General features: G+C 41.9%; 2 protein-coding genes across 3 annotated transcripts; one reads left to right on the top strand and one right to left on the bottom strand.

Moving 5' to 3' along the window:
• Positions 1-14: 14 nt before the first annotated feature.
• rbm12ba (RNA binding motif protein 12Ba) lies at positions 15-1835 on the bottom strand. The gene has a single exon (XM_078095072.1). The coding sequence runs from the start codon at positions 1833-1835 to the stop codon at positions 177-179; it is 1659 nt and encodes a 552-aa protein (XP_077951198.1). The 3' UTR covers positions 15-176.
• On the top strand, positions 1560-12272 carry tmem67 (transmembrane protein 67). 2 transcript variants are annotated; one of them, XM_078095071.1, is made up of 30 exons: positions 1560-2286; positions 2510-2710; positions 2890-2924; positions 4792-4880; positions 5013-5103; positions 5262-5361; positions 5753-5816; positions 5916-5987; positions 6074-6136; positions 6487-6641; positions 6809-6917; positions 7045-7131; positions 7360-7422; positions 7528-7681; positions 7750-7870; positions 7963-8068; positions 8216-8272; positions 8375-8473; positions 8946-9044; positions 9337-9423; positions 9525-9624; positions 9722-9861; positions 9948-10088; positions 10228-10308; positions 10397-10513; positions 11106-11222; positions 11320-11427; positions 11585-11687; positions 11774-11916; positions 11999-12272. In XM_078095071.1, exons 6-30 carry the CDS (start codon positions 5309-5311, stop codon positions 12077-12079), a joined length of 2520 nt encoding a protein of 839 aa, XP_077951197.1. In that variant the 5' UTR covers positions 1560-2286; positions 2510-2710; positions 2890-2924; positions 4792-4880; positions 5013-5103; positions 5262-5308; the 3' UTR covers positions 12080-12272. The 2 variants fall into 2 exon arrangements, with proteins under 2 accessions (XP_077951197.1, XP_040021798.2); XM_040165864.2 differs by lacking the exons at positions 1560-2286; positions 2510-2710; positions 2890-2924 and adding an exon at positions 3358-3605.
• The last annotated feature ends 175 nt before the right edge of the window (positions 12273-12447 follow it).

The raw sequence follows: 12447 nt of genomic DNA, 5'->3' as shown, positions 1-12447 counted from the left end.
GTAGCACCAGAAAGTTAATAGAGCGACAAAACCATTTATTTTTTGTATTTTAGTTCACAAACTGGAACGAACAGGATTGTGAAGAAATGCTCAGAGCACCTCAAAAGAACAAAAAAATAAAATTACGGAATAATCCTAATCAGTCTTTGGCCAGGGTCTGGATTTGAGATTAATACTTAACTTCCCGATACACTTCTGGTCAGGATGTTCTCCACCTGAGTCCCATTTATGAGAGTGAGAAGCACTTTGGTCCCAAGGAAGTTCTGACCGTGAAGCTTTTGGGCCAGTGCAGCAAACTTCTGAGATTGAAATTGAACCACAGCCTCACCAATACTGTTGCCATCTCTGTCACGTAGTGAGATGATATTCTCCTCCCTCACTTTGTAGTCTCCAAAAAGTCTTTGAATATGGCGTTTCTTTACATCTGCGGGCATGTTTCTGACCAACAGGCATGTCTTAGCGGCCGGGTCAGTGATCTGCTTCTCTGCTGGTTCCTCCCACAGATTTGATCCACTCGCTCCATTTGGTTCGTTCTTTGAGCCGGTGTTATTTTGTTTTCTCGGACGAGTTTTTGCAACCATTTCCCACATTGTTTTTTTCCCGATTGACGAGACCTGGATGGCATTGGAGCTGACGTGGCAGCCGTTGAGGTTTATTGCATACTCGTAGTCCTCAGTACGGTTAAAAATAAGAAAAGCGATGTCTGTTCTGTTGCCTTCCTTGTCGAGCAGATGTTGTACATTTTTGTGAGCAATGTTGGGACATCCAAACAATTCTTTGATCTCAGTCTTTGTCATAATTTCGGGTAAATTGGTGACCATGACAACATACTCCATAGTTGGAGTAGATTTTGGCTTTTTGGGTGATTTAGATGGCAATTGGTCGACAGCTCTCCTCTTGAGCTCTGGTGCAGAAGTGGTTTCTGGTCTGCGGGTAACAGGAGGGCTTTGCTTCGGTGTCGCTCCCCCGACCTCAAGCGCGCTTTGGCATTCTTGCATCGCGCTGGTCCACATCTTCTCAGTTGCCCCGCGTACCTCCACACAGATGGGGCCCAGTGAGTGTTGGTTGAAGAGGAGAGCGTTGCACGCGTCTTGCGCGTTTGCAAACTTAGCGAGGCAAACGTGGCTACGTCCCAACTCTACATTCACGATGGCTTCCTGTACTGTCAGCCCCTTGAAAAACTGGCAGATGTCGTCTTTTGTAGTGGCGCCTGGCAGCCCGAAGAGCCTGACGTAGCCCGGACTCGAGTCCGGAGTTGGCTTTTGTTTCATTTCATCACACGTGACCGTACCGTCGGCCTTGGGAAAGTCTCCTCTTGGCGCTGCAGCACTGCTTTCACTTACGGGGGTTGAATGGAGACCTTGAAGGGCGGTGCAAATCCCAAGAAGAAAGGCCGTGTTGGAGTCGATTGAGTGCGCTTTCAAGAGTGGTAGATTTGCAATATCTAGATTGAGAGGAAGCAGCGAATTGGCGGTTGGTTGAAGAGGATGTGCATTCAAGGGTAGCACATTTGCATCTGTAGTCAACGGAGGGCTCTTCACAGCGGGCTGCACGGGGGAGGGTTTCTTCCTCTTCAACGATGACTTTAGCCTTTGCTCCAGCTCTGCCATGCTGCTTATGTGTAGAGTCACTTTAGAGCCTTTGAGGAATTTCTCCGTGTAGCGCATTGCAAGCTGGGCATCTCTGTAAACGGTGAATGCGATAAAGGCCTCGCTGAGACTTCCTCCTACTATGTACACACCACCGTCAGGGATGTGAAGGCCTGCAAAGAACGTCCGTATATCTTCAGTACCTGCCTTCGCGTCGAGGCCTTCCAACCGCAGGATTATGGTCATTTCTCCACACCAGGCGACGTGGTGTCTGAAAAGTAAAACCCAATGGAGAAAACTGGAAAAGCAACTTGTGGGGGAGGCGTCACCGCGGGGGAGAAAAGCGCGAAAAACACACGTGTGGCAAACAGCAGCACAGGAAGCGAGCGAAAATCTGTGTTTACACTCTCTGTGGAACATGCGCAAATACTCACCACAGACGCGCGCTATTGTCGGCGTTGTCATGTAAAAGGCTCCACGTGACTACATGCTAAAAGCGAAGTTTACAGACGTTTTCGTGTGGAAGTCGCATCGTTTTCCGAGCAGCGGAATGAGCGCTCTTTCCACGGTGTTTCCCTTGATTTCCTCTTGTTCTTTTACCGCGTCGGTAATGCGTTGGACGCACATTACCGCCACCTACTGGCCCGGAGTGAGAACTACAAGCATGACCGGCTCTTCAAATGAATTCCGTTTCTAGGTACGTGGGAAATTAAACTATATTTAATGAGGACCCATGTAGTTATCAGCACTGCGTTAGTAGTCCACATGAACTCGGTTCTTAAGTATGTGAAAGCAGCTATATTATTTTCACATTTTACCAAGCTGCTTCTCATCCTAATGTATTAAAACCACTAGAACTCCATCACACACATTTTCAGTTTAAGAAAAATGCCATTTCCTTTTTGTTTCCCGGTAATAAGCCTGGACACAGGACTATATCAAATAAACCGTTTGAATCTCCAATGATGGCTTTCCCCCCACCTCCTGGTTGCCTCTGACGTCTACTCTGCTTCCTCTGACGACTGCATATACATAATGAGAGGCCTTCATCGGATAATGCAAAAATATCAGTCAAGATTATAGATCCCTCTAATCGGGCTGTTTGAAAGGTGCCAGGAGAGGTACGCTTTCTTTCTTCCACACACACAATTCAACCGGCGTTCTAATGAGTCTCAAATTGTCATCTGCTTTATTTCCTTTCAGATGATTTAGCTCAAATAGATCAATTTTAAAATGATGAATAATTACTTCATACTTACATGGTTCTCTCTCTCTGCTTCGAGAGACTTTCAATCAAAAGGAAGTGAAGAAGGCTCTGCTGTTTCCTGCCAAAAGGTGACTCCCCCATCCTGTGTAAAACTGCTAAAATAATTTTAAAAATAGGCAAATTTCTAGTGGGGCCTCTAGAAGGTGATTTAACAAACCTTGCGTCCTGTCGGATTAAAACAACCTGTGTTGTTTTGGATCTATATGAGAGTATACTTATGCAGATTTATGCAGAACATAAATAAGATTCCTTTGCATCTTGAAAATGCTTTGAGGTTTAATACGCATTCATTTAAAAACCAGGCCGAATGAGGCAGGTTACACAAATGACTAATTTACAGAAAAGGTCTTTTCTCAATAAATATGATTATTCTTTAATTTAATAGAAACTCATAAACATCACGTTTCCTTGCTTCAGAGTTCTAATGTGTATACTTAAAAGTTTTTAAAAAATTGGCCAACAGCGGAGCTTTATTTGGTCGTGACGTCATCACGCTTGATGAGTGGAATTGTGGGTAAAAAAAAAAGGTGGACCGTTGTTTACCATGGCGACGAGGACGCCACTGGCTGATGTTAACAGATACAAAGTGCCTCTAACAATATTTCTGTTAATTTACATGGATTTACTTAATTGCCAGCAGTACACAATTCCTTTCAAATCTCCTTCAGACTGCAGGGATGAAGAATTTTTCGATATCTCGAGTCTTTCGTGTGTGACGTGCGGTCCAAATCAGCGACGGAGTACAGCAGGTCTGCTACCATCTCCGCCGCGCATCACAATAACTAACGATATACGGACGATGATAGGGCATAAACACGTGTGGACACTCTTAATTTAAAATGAATATATTTTAACATTGAGGTTAATCACCTCACTGCCCCGCACAAGCAAAGAAAGCCCAGTGCGCTGGATAGCCGTTAGCTAGGTCCGGATCGCTAGTTAGCGTTAGCTAACTAAGATCTTTAAAATCTGTTCACAACGACTGTTAAGTAAACTGTGAAGAGAACATTTACAAAAATCTGACTCTGCAGTATTCTGTTTAAGATTAATACAGCGTAAAGTCAATAGCTGCTCACAAAGACAAATCTGGGAAATTAGTAACTAATATTGACACTAATATTGTACTGTTAATCCTTACCATATGTAATGTAAATCATTTTGCCCTAATTGATGTTTGTTTATGAGCCTCATACAGTCAAACTGATATTTAAACTAATTAACTGGGTTCTACCAACCCATCCGCTTCATATGTTATGATTTATACTTATCAAACAGTATAATTATTCAAAGTAACAATTTAGAGAGAGCCACACACGTTACCATTAATTACTACTGTTAAGAAGAAACACACATCTAGGATTTGTTGATTGACGTCTTAGCTGAAGAAGCAGCGATGGCGGGAATGACCTAAATGTAGACTCAAAGACAAGTATATAGTGTATAAGCTGGGAGTTATTAAAGCAGGCGGGGACACATTTCAGGTAAAAAAAACCCTCCATGTTACAACAAAGACAAGAATACACAGAGAAAGGAGGAAGATAACCGGGGCCAACGAACTGGAGGTGGAACTAATGAGGGTGGGACAGACAGGCCGTTATTTACACGGCCGGACTGTTTGGGATGCCAATAAAGTTGCAATGCATCGAATATAATATTCAATATGCCAAACATGCATATACATGCGTATCGGTTGCATGCAGTTGTATTTTACAGTATAAGAAGCCAGCTTGCGTTTCTGGCTATTCTGTTTTTACAGACAGCTAATACAGAAGCGAGAAATAAATAAGGGTTGGAAATAAAGTTAGATACAATGATTGATGAGGAGAAAACTTTAAACTTAAACAGGAAACACAATTTCACAAAAACTATGATGTAACTAATATCTCTGAACTCAGCACTGTGCATCCTTTTAACTTTTCACCGGCTTTTCTGCAGGACTATCCTGCATTTGCAAGACAGGGTACCAAACTCTCAGCTCTGACAAGGCATCCATTGCATGTCAGCAATGTCCTGCTGATAGACCTGTACGTGCAATTCACCTTTACTGTCTTTATCTGCCGTTTTTTTGCACATTATACTGTTATACTGCATCTCCAACTCCATACGCTTCTTAGGCCGTTTGTAGTAAGGATTTGACAAGTTGTCTCTCATTACAGGCAGTAACTAAAGATGGGTTTGGGTGTATTCGCTGTCCAAGCAGTGTCAATGATACGGGGAAGTGCCAGTGCCCACCAGGCAATGTCCTTGGTGAGTCACCAATTAAAGGACTCTTTTCTTGATTGTGATTGTTTCTGAACTGTATTTAATGTTGGATTTGCTTGCTAATAATTGAATGCAATAGCATAATCTATCATTTATTTGTTGGATAAATGGCTGTATATTATGTAATATTGTCTGTTTTTCAGTGGAGAGAGATGTCAATGGAAACCTTTTGGATGTGGCCAGGTGTGAAATGTGTAATGAAAACTCCCCTGGTTTGTCTGTACCAAACATCAGTGGAGATAGGTACGTATCGATATGAAACTATGAAAGCACTGATAAGTTCAGCTGTTTGATACAGATTCACACTTGATTGATTGACCATGGCTTCTGAGGTCATATCTTTTTTTTTTTAAAGAATGGAAAATCCCATTTAGGATGTTATTAATTTGAGCCAAAGGTTTATGTTATCTTGTCTCAGTCTATGTTGAGACATAGCAAAACACTTATCGGCGAATAGAATGTCTCGTATAGTCATTACCAGCTAACAACTTAGAGAGCGCATGACGGATTTTATTACCTACTCCAACAGGTATTTGGTATTTATTGACAGGGATTCCCTGTTCATTCTGCTTTCAATGATACATGTTAATGTACAATGAGACTTCAATTGAATGTCTCCAAAATTGTCTTTCAGGTGTGAGAGATGTCAGGCTTCCTTTGTTAAAACCTCCTGTGTGTGTAGCTCTCCTAATGTCCTGGTGAGTTCTGCTGAACGTCATACTTTCCTCCATACACACTATTCAGTTCCAGACTCTTAGGATACATGAATCGTTTATGGTTGTCATGTGTCTTTCCAGGCAGGAGGATTATGCCTTCCTCCAGGCAGCCTCTCCACCAATGTGAATCCGAGTGTCAACTATGATCAGTTGGTGAGTCTTATTTTTCCATTATCGCTCTCTCTTTGGTTTGCTGTGATGTTTTCTGATTTGTATTTTCTGCTCTTTTGCCCTTGCAGCAGATCAGTGTCCAGTCTGCCTGGTTCTTCAAAAACCTCTACTCCTCGTCGGCAGCCTGCCTTGTAATTCTATCCCCTATCCCATCTTTCATGTTGTAAAATAACTTTTTCAAGATTTAAGAAACGCAGTAAGCCATTTCATGATGATTTTATTAGCCTTTGTGGTGGATTTATTATCATAATTTGATTTTGTGATATCTGCGTTAATGAGAAATCCTAAACACATAATGATCAAAATATAAATCCTAAATGATGGGAAAAATCCATCTAATAAACATGCTCATGTAATGTAAGTGTGCAAAATGTGTTTTGAAAAGAGCTCAGAAAGGCAGTTTGGTCTAAGGAGGACAGGGTTTTTATTTAATTGTGTGTGTGTTTCAGCTACTGTGTATAAACAACTTGTGTGGTTACAGGTCTTCTCCAACCTGACTGCATGCCAGGCTCTCGGCAACATGTGTGTGATGAACATGCACTCCTTCAGTGGCGTCTCCACCGACGCCTGCGGCCTCTTTAACACCATCTTCAGATCTAGAGCTGCTTTGAGCTCAACCCAAGATATTTCCTACTGGTAATCAATGCTATCATGGCATATATGTATATACTGTGGGAATAAAAAAAACTGTATATACTGAATGCGAGTTACAGTCCTACTTTTCGGACAGACGATAGAAAATTACGAATGAAATTAGCAAATTGTCACTCCCCTAAACTGTAATTGGGTTACTTTGTCTCCAGGAGAGCTAATCTTCCATGGCTTTACTACGGGGACCAACCTGGACTGGCCAGTCGTGTGCTTCAGACCAATCCTGTTCCCATTAGTTTTAGTTTCAGAGGAAGAAACAAGGTAAGCAGTAATCTCCAGTTATCACATAAAATGATTGTTTCATGATTCTACAAAATGTGCAGCAAACCTAAAATGTGACAGGAGCATTTGTATTATTGGAAATCAACTAATGCTGTTTGTCTGACAGAACACTGACATTAAATTACTTGCTGCTGTCTATAATATCGGAGGAGAGTTCCTCAGATGGGAAAAAGTAGGAGGTGATAATCTTCAGGTAAGATGTCCGATGACGCAACACAACAAAAGCCTTCTACCTTTTTATTAAATGTCAGACATGGCTTCATTTTCCCTGATAGATAGTCAATTCTTGCCTACGCCTCCACTCTTGTGCATGTTAACACAAAGTAATCAGTTGTTACTGTAAATTATTTTCATATGGTTCATGCCAAGTATTAAAAATATAGGAGCTAACTAATACTCCACGTCTCTTCTGCTATTTTAGCTTTGTCCGGAAACCAGCAAACAGGCAGCAGCCTTCAATTTTGGAACCGCTTACCAAGAAAGTGTGAGTGTTTCTTCTGTCATTTCACTCAGGGATTGTTGACAAACTCTTTTGCAATGCCAATTTGTAGTATAAACTCCTATGTTGTGTGTGTGTGTGTGTGTGTAGTGTGATCTCTCCGTAGCAGAGCTGTTGGGTTCTCATCCCGAGCCATTGTTCTATGATGTGTTTATGGATCTTGGTGGAGGAGAGAACAGAAAACTTCTCCCCCTTCCTACACTGGTCTATAACCAGCAATACAACGGGCAGTTCATCAACCAAGGTGAGATTTCCATTCTTGTGTGTGTGTGTTTTCATATTTTCTTTAATTTAACCTTTGTCCTTGTGCAGAGAGCATGAAGAACTGGTACCTTTCTCGACGTATGTTTGTTGTCGACACACTGAGTGGAAGAGAGAAGAGCATCAGTTCACTTCCCAAAGTCATCCGTGTAGCGAGTAGTGTCAAAATAAGGTGCGTTTCAGACGTGCACACCACTATGATAAAAAAAGAGGGAACAAAAGTTCAGACATTGTGATGTTTTAAATCGAATATGCGTTTGGTAGGTTCCGGCTGGTTCCACGTACCCAAGAAGGACAGGTATATCCTCCCCTAATGACTGTGACCTACAGAGACGTTGCCATCACGGATATCAATACACAAACTGTGTCTGTAAGTTGGCGCACACATGTTTTCCATCTCAAAAACTAAATAGAAGTAAGACTTTAGTAGGCTTTTGTTAAAAAGAGTTCTTATCTTTGTTTATATCTAACAAGCTTTCGGTTTGTTAATGCTCTGAATTCATTTATCTGTTTCAAGACCACGTTTGCCGTGGAGTATGAGATGGATCAGAATGAGGCTCGCATAAAAACAGATGTGAGTAGCCGTACAAGACTTTGTTCCTGTGAGCGACTGATGCTAATCCTGGTTCACCGTCATACAGTGTCAGCCGGGCCGCTGATATGTGTGTGTTCACAGACTGCTCTCGGGGTGATGGGCGGTGTGGCCCTCCTGTACTCTCTGCTGAAAACTGTCAGCTGGAAGAGGAGGATTGCCTCCCCGCTCATTGATTTGGAGGTATTTCATCTCTCACACATCATGCATTCAATGCTTATAGCGGTGTAAAGTTTGACGGTAATCCAAGTCTGTTGGAAAGACTGCAATAATTTTCTACTGTAGTGCGACAGAGAGTCTGTGCTCTTTCACATAGAGGCACACGGTGTTCTGGGTCATCTGACAATCAAGATGTTTGTGCATCAATGTTTATAATCTTGTGGTGCCAAAGATGATCGTCTACATCCGAGGTCGACAACCAACACTTGGGTTTTTCCCACAGACCCCCCCCCACCCTCCTTGTTTTAGCATGTTCATCTAACAACTATATATTCCTGCTCCAAAGATGAAACCCTTTGAGAAGCCTTGACGCATGACTTGTATGTGTGTCAACTCTGTCTCCCGTTTGCAAACATTAAATATCCTGTTTTGATGAGTTTGACTGGTGTCGAGTGAGAATTTTCTAACAAAGTCTTCCCCTCCTTCTCTGCCTCAGACTATGCTGAAGTTTTTGTTGTTTTATGCCGGAGACCTGGCCAATGTTTTCTTTGCCGTCACTGTGGGAACGGGACTTTACTGGCTTATCTTTTACAAGGTCGGTCTAATTTCTTGTATGTAATATTTCAATCAGTACCTCATGTCTGTAACGTTTTCCTTTTGAGCCCTTTTTTATTCAAACGTATTATTTTCCAAACACAAATGGCGTTTTTCTTATCTCAGACTTTTCTCTTAACTCTTTTTTTTCCCTCTTTGCGCTCTTAAGACTTTAAAGGCAAGTCGCTTTCCTCCTCTACATTCTTCTTCCGCATGTTTTTTTTCAATGCATACAATTGGTTGTGATATAAATGGCTGCTTTCTGTGATTAATTTGTGTATGCATCTGTTTAGGCTCAACAGTTTGTGTCTGTGCTGTTACCAATACCTGCTCAGGAGGAGCAGTTTGTGACGTATGTTGCTTGCGCCTTTGCTCTCAAGGTTAGACACACAGATATAAAAATGAGCAGTATTGTTTTTTAAACCTATGGTGCTTCTATTAGAAATATTAAAATGGAATTCTATGTGTATTTCTTATCCAGGCTATCCAGTTCCTGCACAAGTTGATCCTTCAGGTGTCAGTTGATGTGTTCTTTATAGACTGGGAGAGGCCACGAAGCAAAACCAGCAGAACTGTGCAAGGTACAAATAGAACTGGAGCTTGTGTTTTGCAGTCTTCATGAGAAGAAAACATTCAGGTTTTTTTATCCTATATTCATCACATTCGCTGCGGTTTCAGCTGCTGGTGAGCTGAAACGTGACCCCTCTCCCGTCAGCATCTGGAGAACCTACTTTGTGGCCAATGAATGGAACGAGCTCCAGACCATCCGCAAGATCAGCCCAACTTTTCAGACCATGGCTGTCCTCTTTTTCCTCGAAGTACATCCTAGAACAACCCACTTTTATTTTACAGCTTCTGTTATGGCCCTTTTCCTCATTGATGACAAAATGTCCGTGTTGTTCAGGTGCTGGGTTTCTCTAACTTGGCCTTGAGGGACCCCATGGCTGATTTACAGCGCTCCCCAGATGCATATACGCCCTCATACAGCCTGATTCTGCGCTACGGTCTGGCCGCCGCGCTGTGGCTCGGCATTGGACTTTTGCAGGTATCATCCCCTCTCATCGCATCCTTTGGTCACGACCGTTTGTTCATCTCTCACCTCTTCCTGTCTTTCTTAAGAAATTAGCTGAATACAAATACAAATGTGGAGAGCTTATTTAAAAGATTATCCCTTGTCGCTACAGGGGATTTTCTTCACTGTGTTTTATGAGCACTTTGTGGAGGACAAAATCCGTCAGTTTGTTGATCTCTGCTCAATCAGTAACGTAAGTATCAATGTTCATATTGGCCTACGTTTTAAACATGTTGTACTGTCGTTTCATATCGGTGTACTTTCTCCATGTTTATGTAAAGGTTTCTGTGCTGCTGTTATCTCACCGTTGTTTTGGCTACTACATTCACGGACGTTCAGTCCACGGGCATGCAGACACAAACATGGAGGAAATGAACAACAACCTGAACAGAGAATCGGTGGGTTACACCAACAGACTACATGTCGTGTTAACAATTGTAGAAGATTCATGCCACTGCCGATTCAACGTTATATATATTTTGGCAACCAACGGGTGTGGGTGGAATCACCGGACTCAGAAGCACGTCTAGTTGCACAAGAAAAGGGTACGATTTATTATAACGTACAAAGTAACAAAAAATGTAAACTTAAGTTCTTCCTCTTTTGAGGGTGCAGTTCAGCAGGTTCGTTCGGCCTTCAGTCTCCTTCCTGCAGGAAGCACAGAAAACGGGCTTCAACACTCTTGCAAACAAACTCAGGCATGAAACCAGCCTCTACTCACGTCTTGTCTGCTGGGCTGTTGGAATGGTTGGTCTTTTATAGTGTGGCCAACCTTCATCAGCCTTATGAGCTGCACCTGGGCCGCTCGTTGTCTCCTGAGGGGGCGGGGTGTTTCCCCTTTTGGTCACCTGACCTCTTGATCGTTGGTGCCCCTGCCCTTTGTGCTGCTCTCTTGAGGCGCTGTCCAGAGTGCTGCGCCCGTGGGTTGCCACAATATTCTATTAGCAACTCAACATATACAATTTTATTTATCTATGTTTTTAATCCAAGGAGTCCCTGTGTGGTCAGAGAGGTCTACTTCCAAACACAGAGATCCAGACCTTTCAGGTGTCCCTCAACGACCGCCTGCGGTTGCACTATGACAGGATACGGGAGCAGATCGGAAGGGTCTGTGCTGTCTTTGTTGTGTTATTGATTGGGCTTTAACAATGTTAATCCAAGCAAAACATTGACTCCCTATTTTCAATGTAAATGGTTGCTTCAGAGAAACGGACCATCCCGGCTGATTGACGCAAGCTCGGCTAAACAGTTTGAGCAGAGAGCCAGAGGCTACCAGACCATGAACCACTTCCTGGGATCCATAATAGACCATGTTTGTACACATTTTCATATTTAGACACACACAAAAGCAAATTTAACCCAGCAGATTTTGATTGTAAATGCATTTATTTGTTAGATAGTAAAGTATATGTGTTCTTTCCATTGATCTGAGTCTTTTTCTGTCTCTAATGTTGCCCCATTTACCTCAGGCGCACCATGAAATGGACTATATCGTGAAGGACAAGCTGATGTTTGAGAGGGTCATAGGGATGGAGTTCCTTGAACCCAGTGAAAAAAGCATCTTTTATAATGGTAATGACTTCTTGGCCCAAGCAAGCTTTACATTTATGTTTATTTATTATTATTTATATGATGTATAATTGCTTTCACCCCTGCAGATGAGGCCCACTCTTTCAGTGATGTCCTGTTTTATGGAAATGAGGCCACGCTGCTGATCTTTGACACTTTGTTCTTCTGTGTCGTCGACCTCGGATCTCAGAGCTTTGTTCTTGCCGCTGTGCTTACATGCGTACAGCAAATGGTCAGTGCTTGATGTATATATCCTGTGAAGCCTTTCTTGTGCTAAAATGAACATGTATCAAACACCGTCTAATTTTTCACAGATATTTCGCTTGATCCGTAACGCTCTGGGAAGGAAGAACCTTGTCAGCAAGACTCTGGTGGATGAGAGATTTCTGATATAGAATTTCCTGCTAGGTAATTGTAGTGTTGGTGTTATTTAATCGCATTTCTATCAAAGATGTTTACAGCTTGTGCAGCTCTTTTTTTGTTCTTTTCATTTTGTGTACAGTATTTTTGCTACTGTGTACATGGTTTTGTAAATTACATTTTGTAAAAATGTCAATGTTTTTATGGATTAAAATGTTTTGGTATGAAGTCTTGTTTAGAGTTTTGTTTTGAAGTCACTTTAATTGCAGATGTAATGAAAATCTGAAAATTCTGAAAAAAAATGTATGATTTTCTTCATAAAAGTATTTCTACATGTTTTATTCATGTTTTATTAATTAGCTAGACAGACATGTTTTGTTTTTTATACAATTATTGATACTGC

The sequence above is a fragment of the Gasterosteus aculeatus genome, chromosome 20 (assembly GCF_964276395.1).
Source record: "Gasterosteus aculeatus chromosome 20, fGasAcu3.hap1.1, whole genome shotgun sequence".
NCBI classification, from domain to species: Eukaryota; Metazoa; Chordata; class Actinopteri; order Perciformes; family Gasterosteidae; genus Gasterosteus; species Gasterosteus aculeatus.
The sequence above is the reverse complement of the archived record's forward strand: the minus strand, read 5'-3'. Positions and strand labels throughout refer to the sequence as shown.

What these genes read in the sequence shown, in the direction of transcription:
- rbm12ba (XM_078095072.1), bottom strand. Translation starts at nt 1,835, where the DNA reads ATGACCATAATCCTGCGGTTGGAAGGCCTCGACGCGAAGGCAGGTACT.
- tmem67 (XM_040165864.2), top strand. Translation starts at nt 3,401, where the DNA reads ATGGCGACGAGGACGCCACTGGCTGATGTTAACAGATACAAAGTGCCT. An exon ending in TCAGCGACGGAGTACAGCAG is followed by an intron (nt 3,606 to 4,791) that starts GTCTGCTACCAT and finishes GCTTTTCTGCAG; the next exon opens with GACTATCCTGCATTTGCAAG. An exon ending in AGGCTCGCATAAAAACAGAT is followed by an intron (nt 8,273 to 8,374) that starts GTGAGTAGCCGT and finishes GTGTGTTCACAG; the next exon opens with ACTGCTCTCGGGGTGATGGG.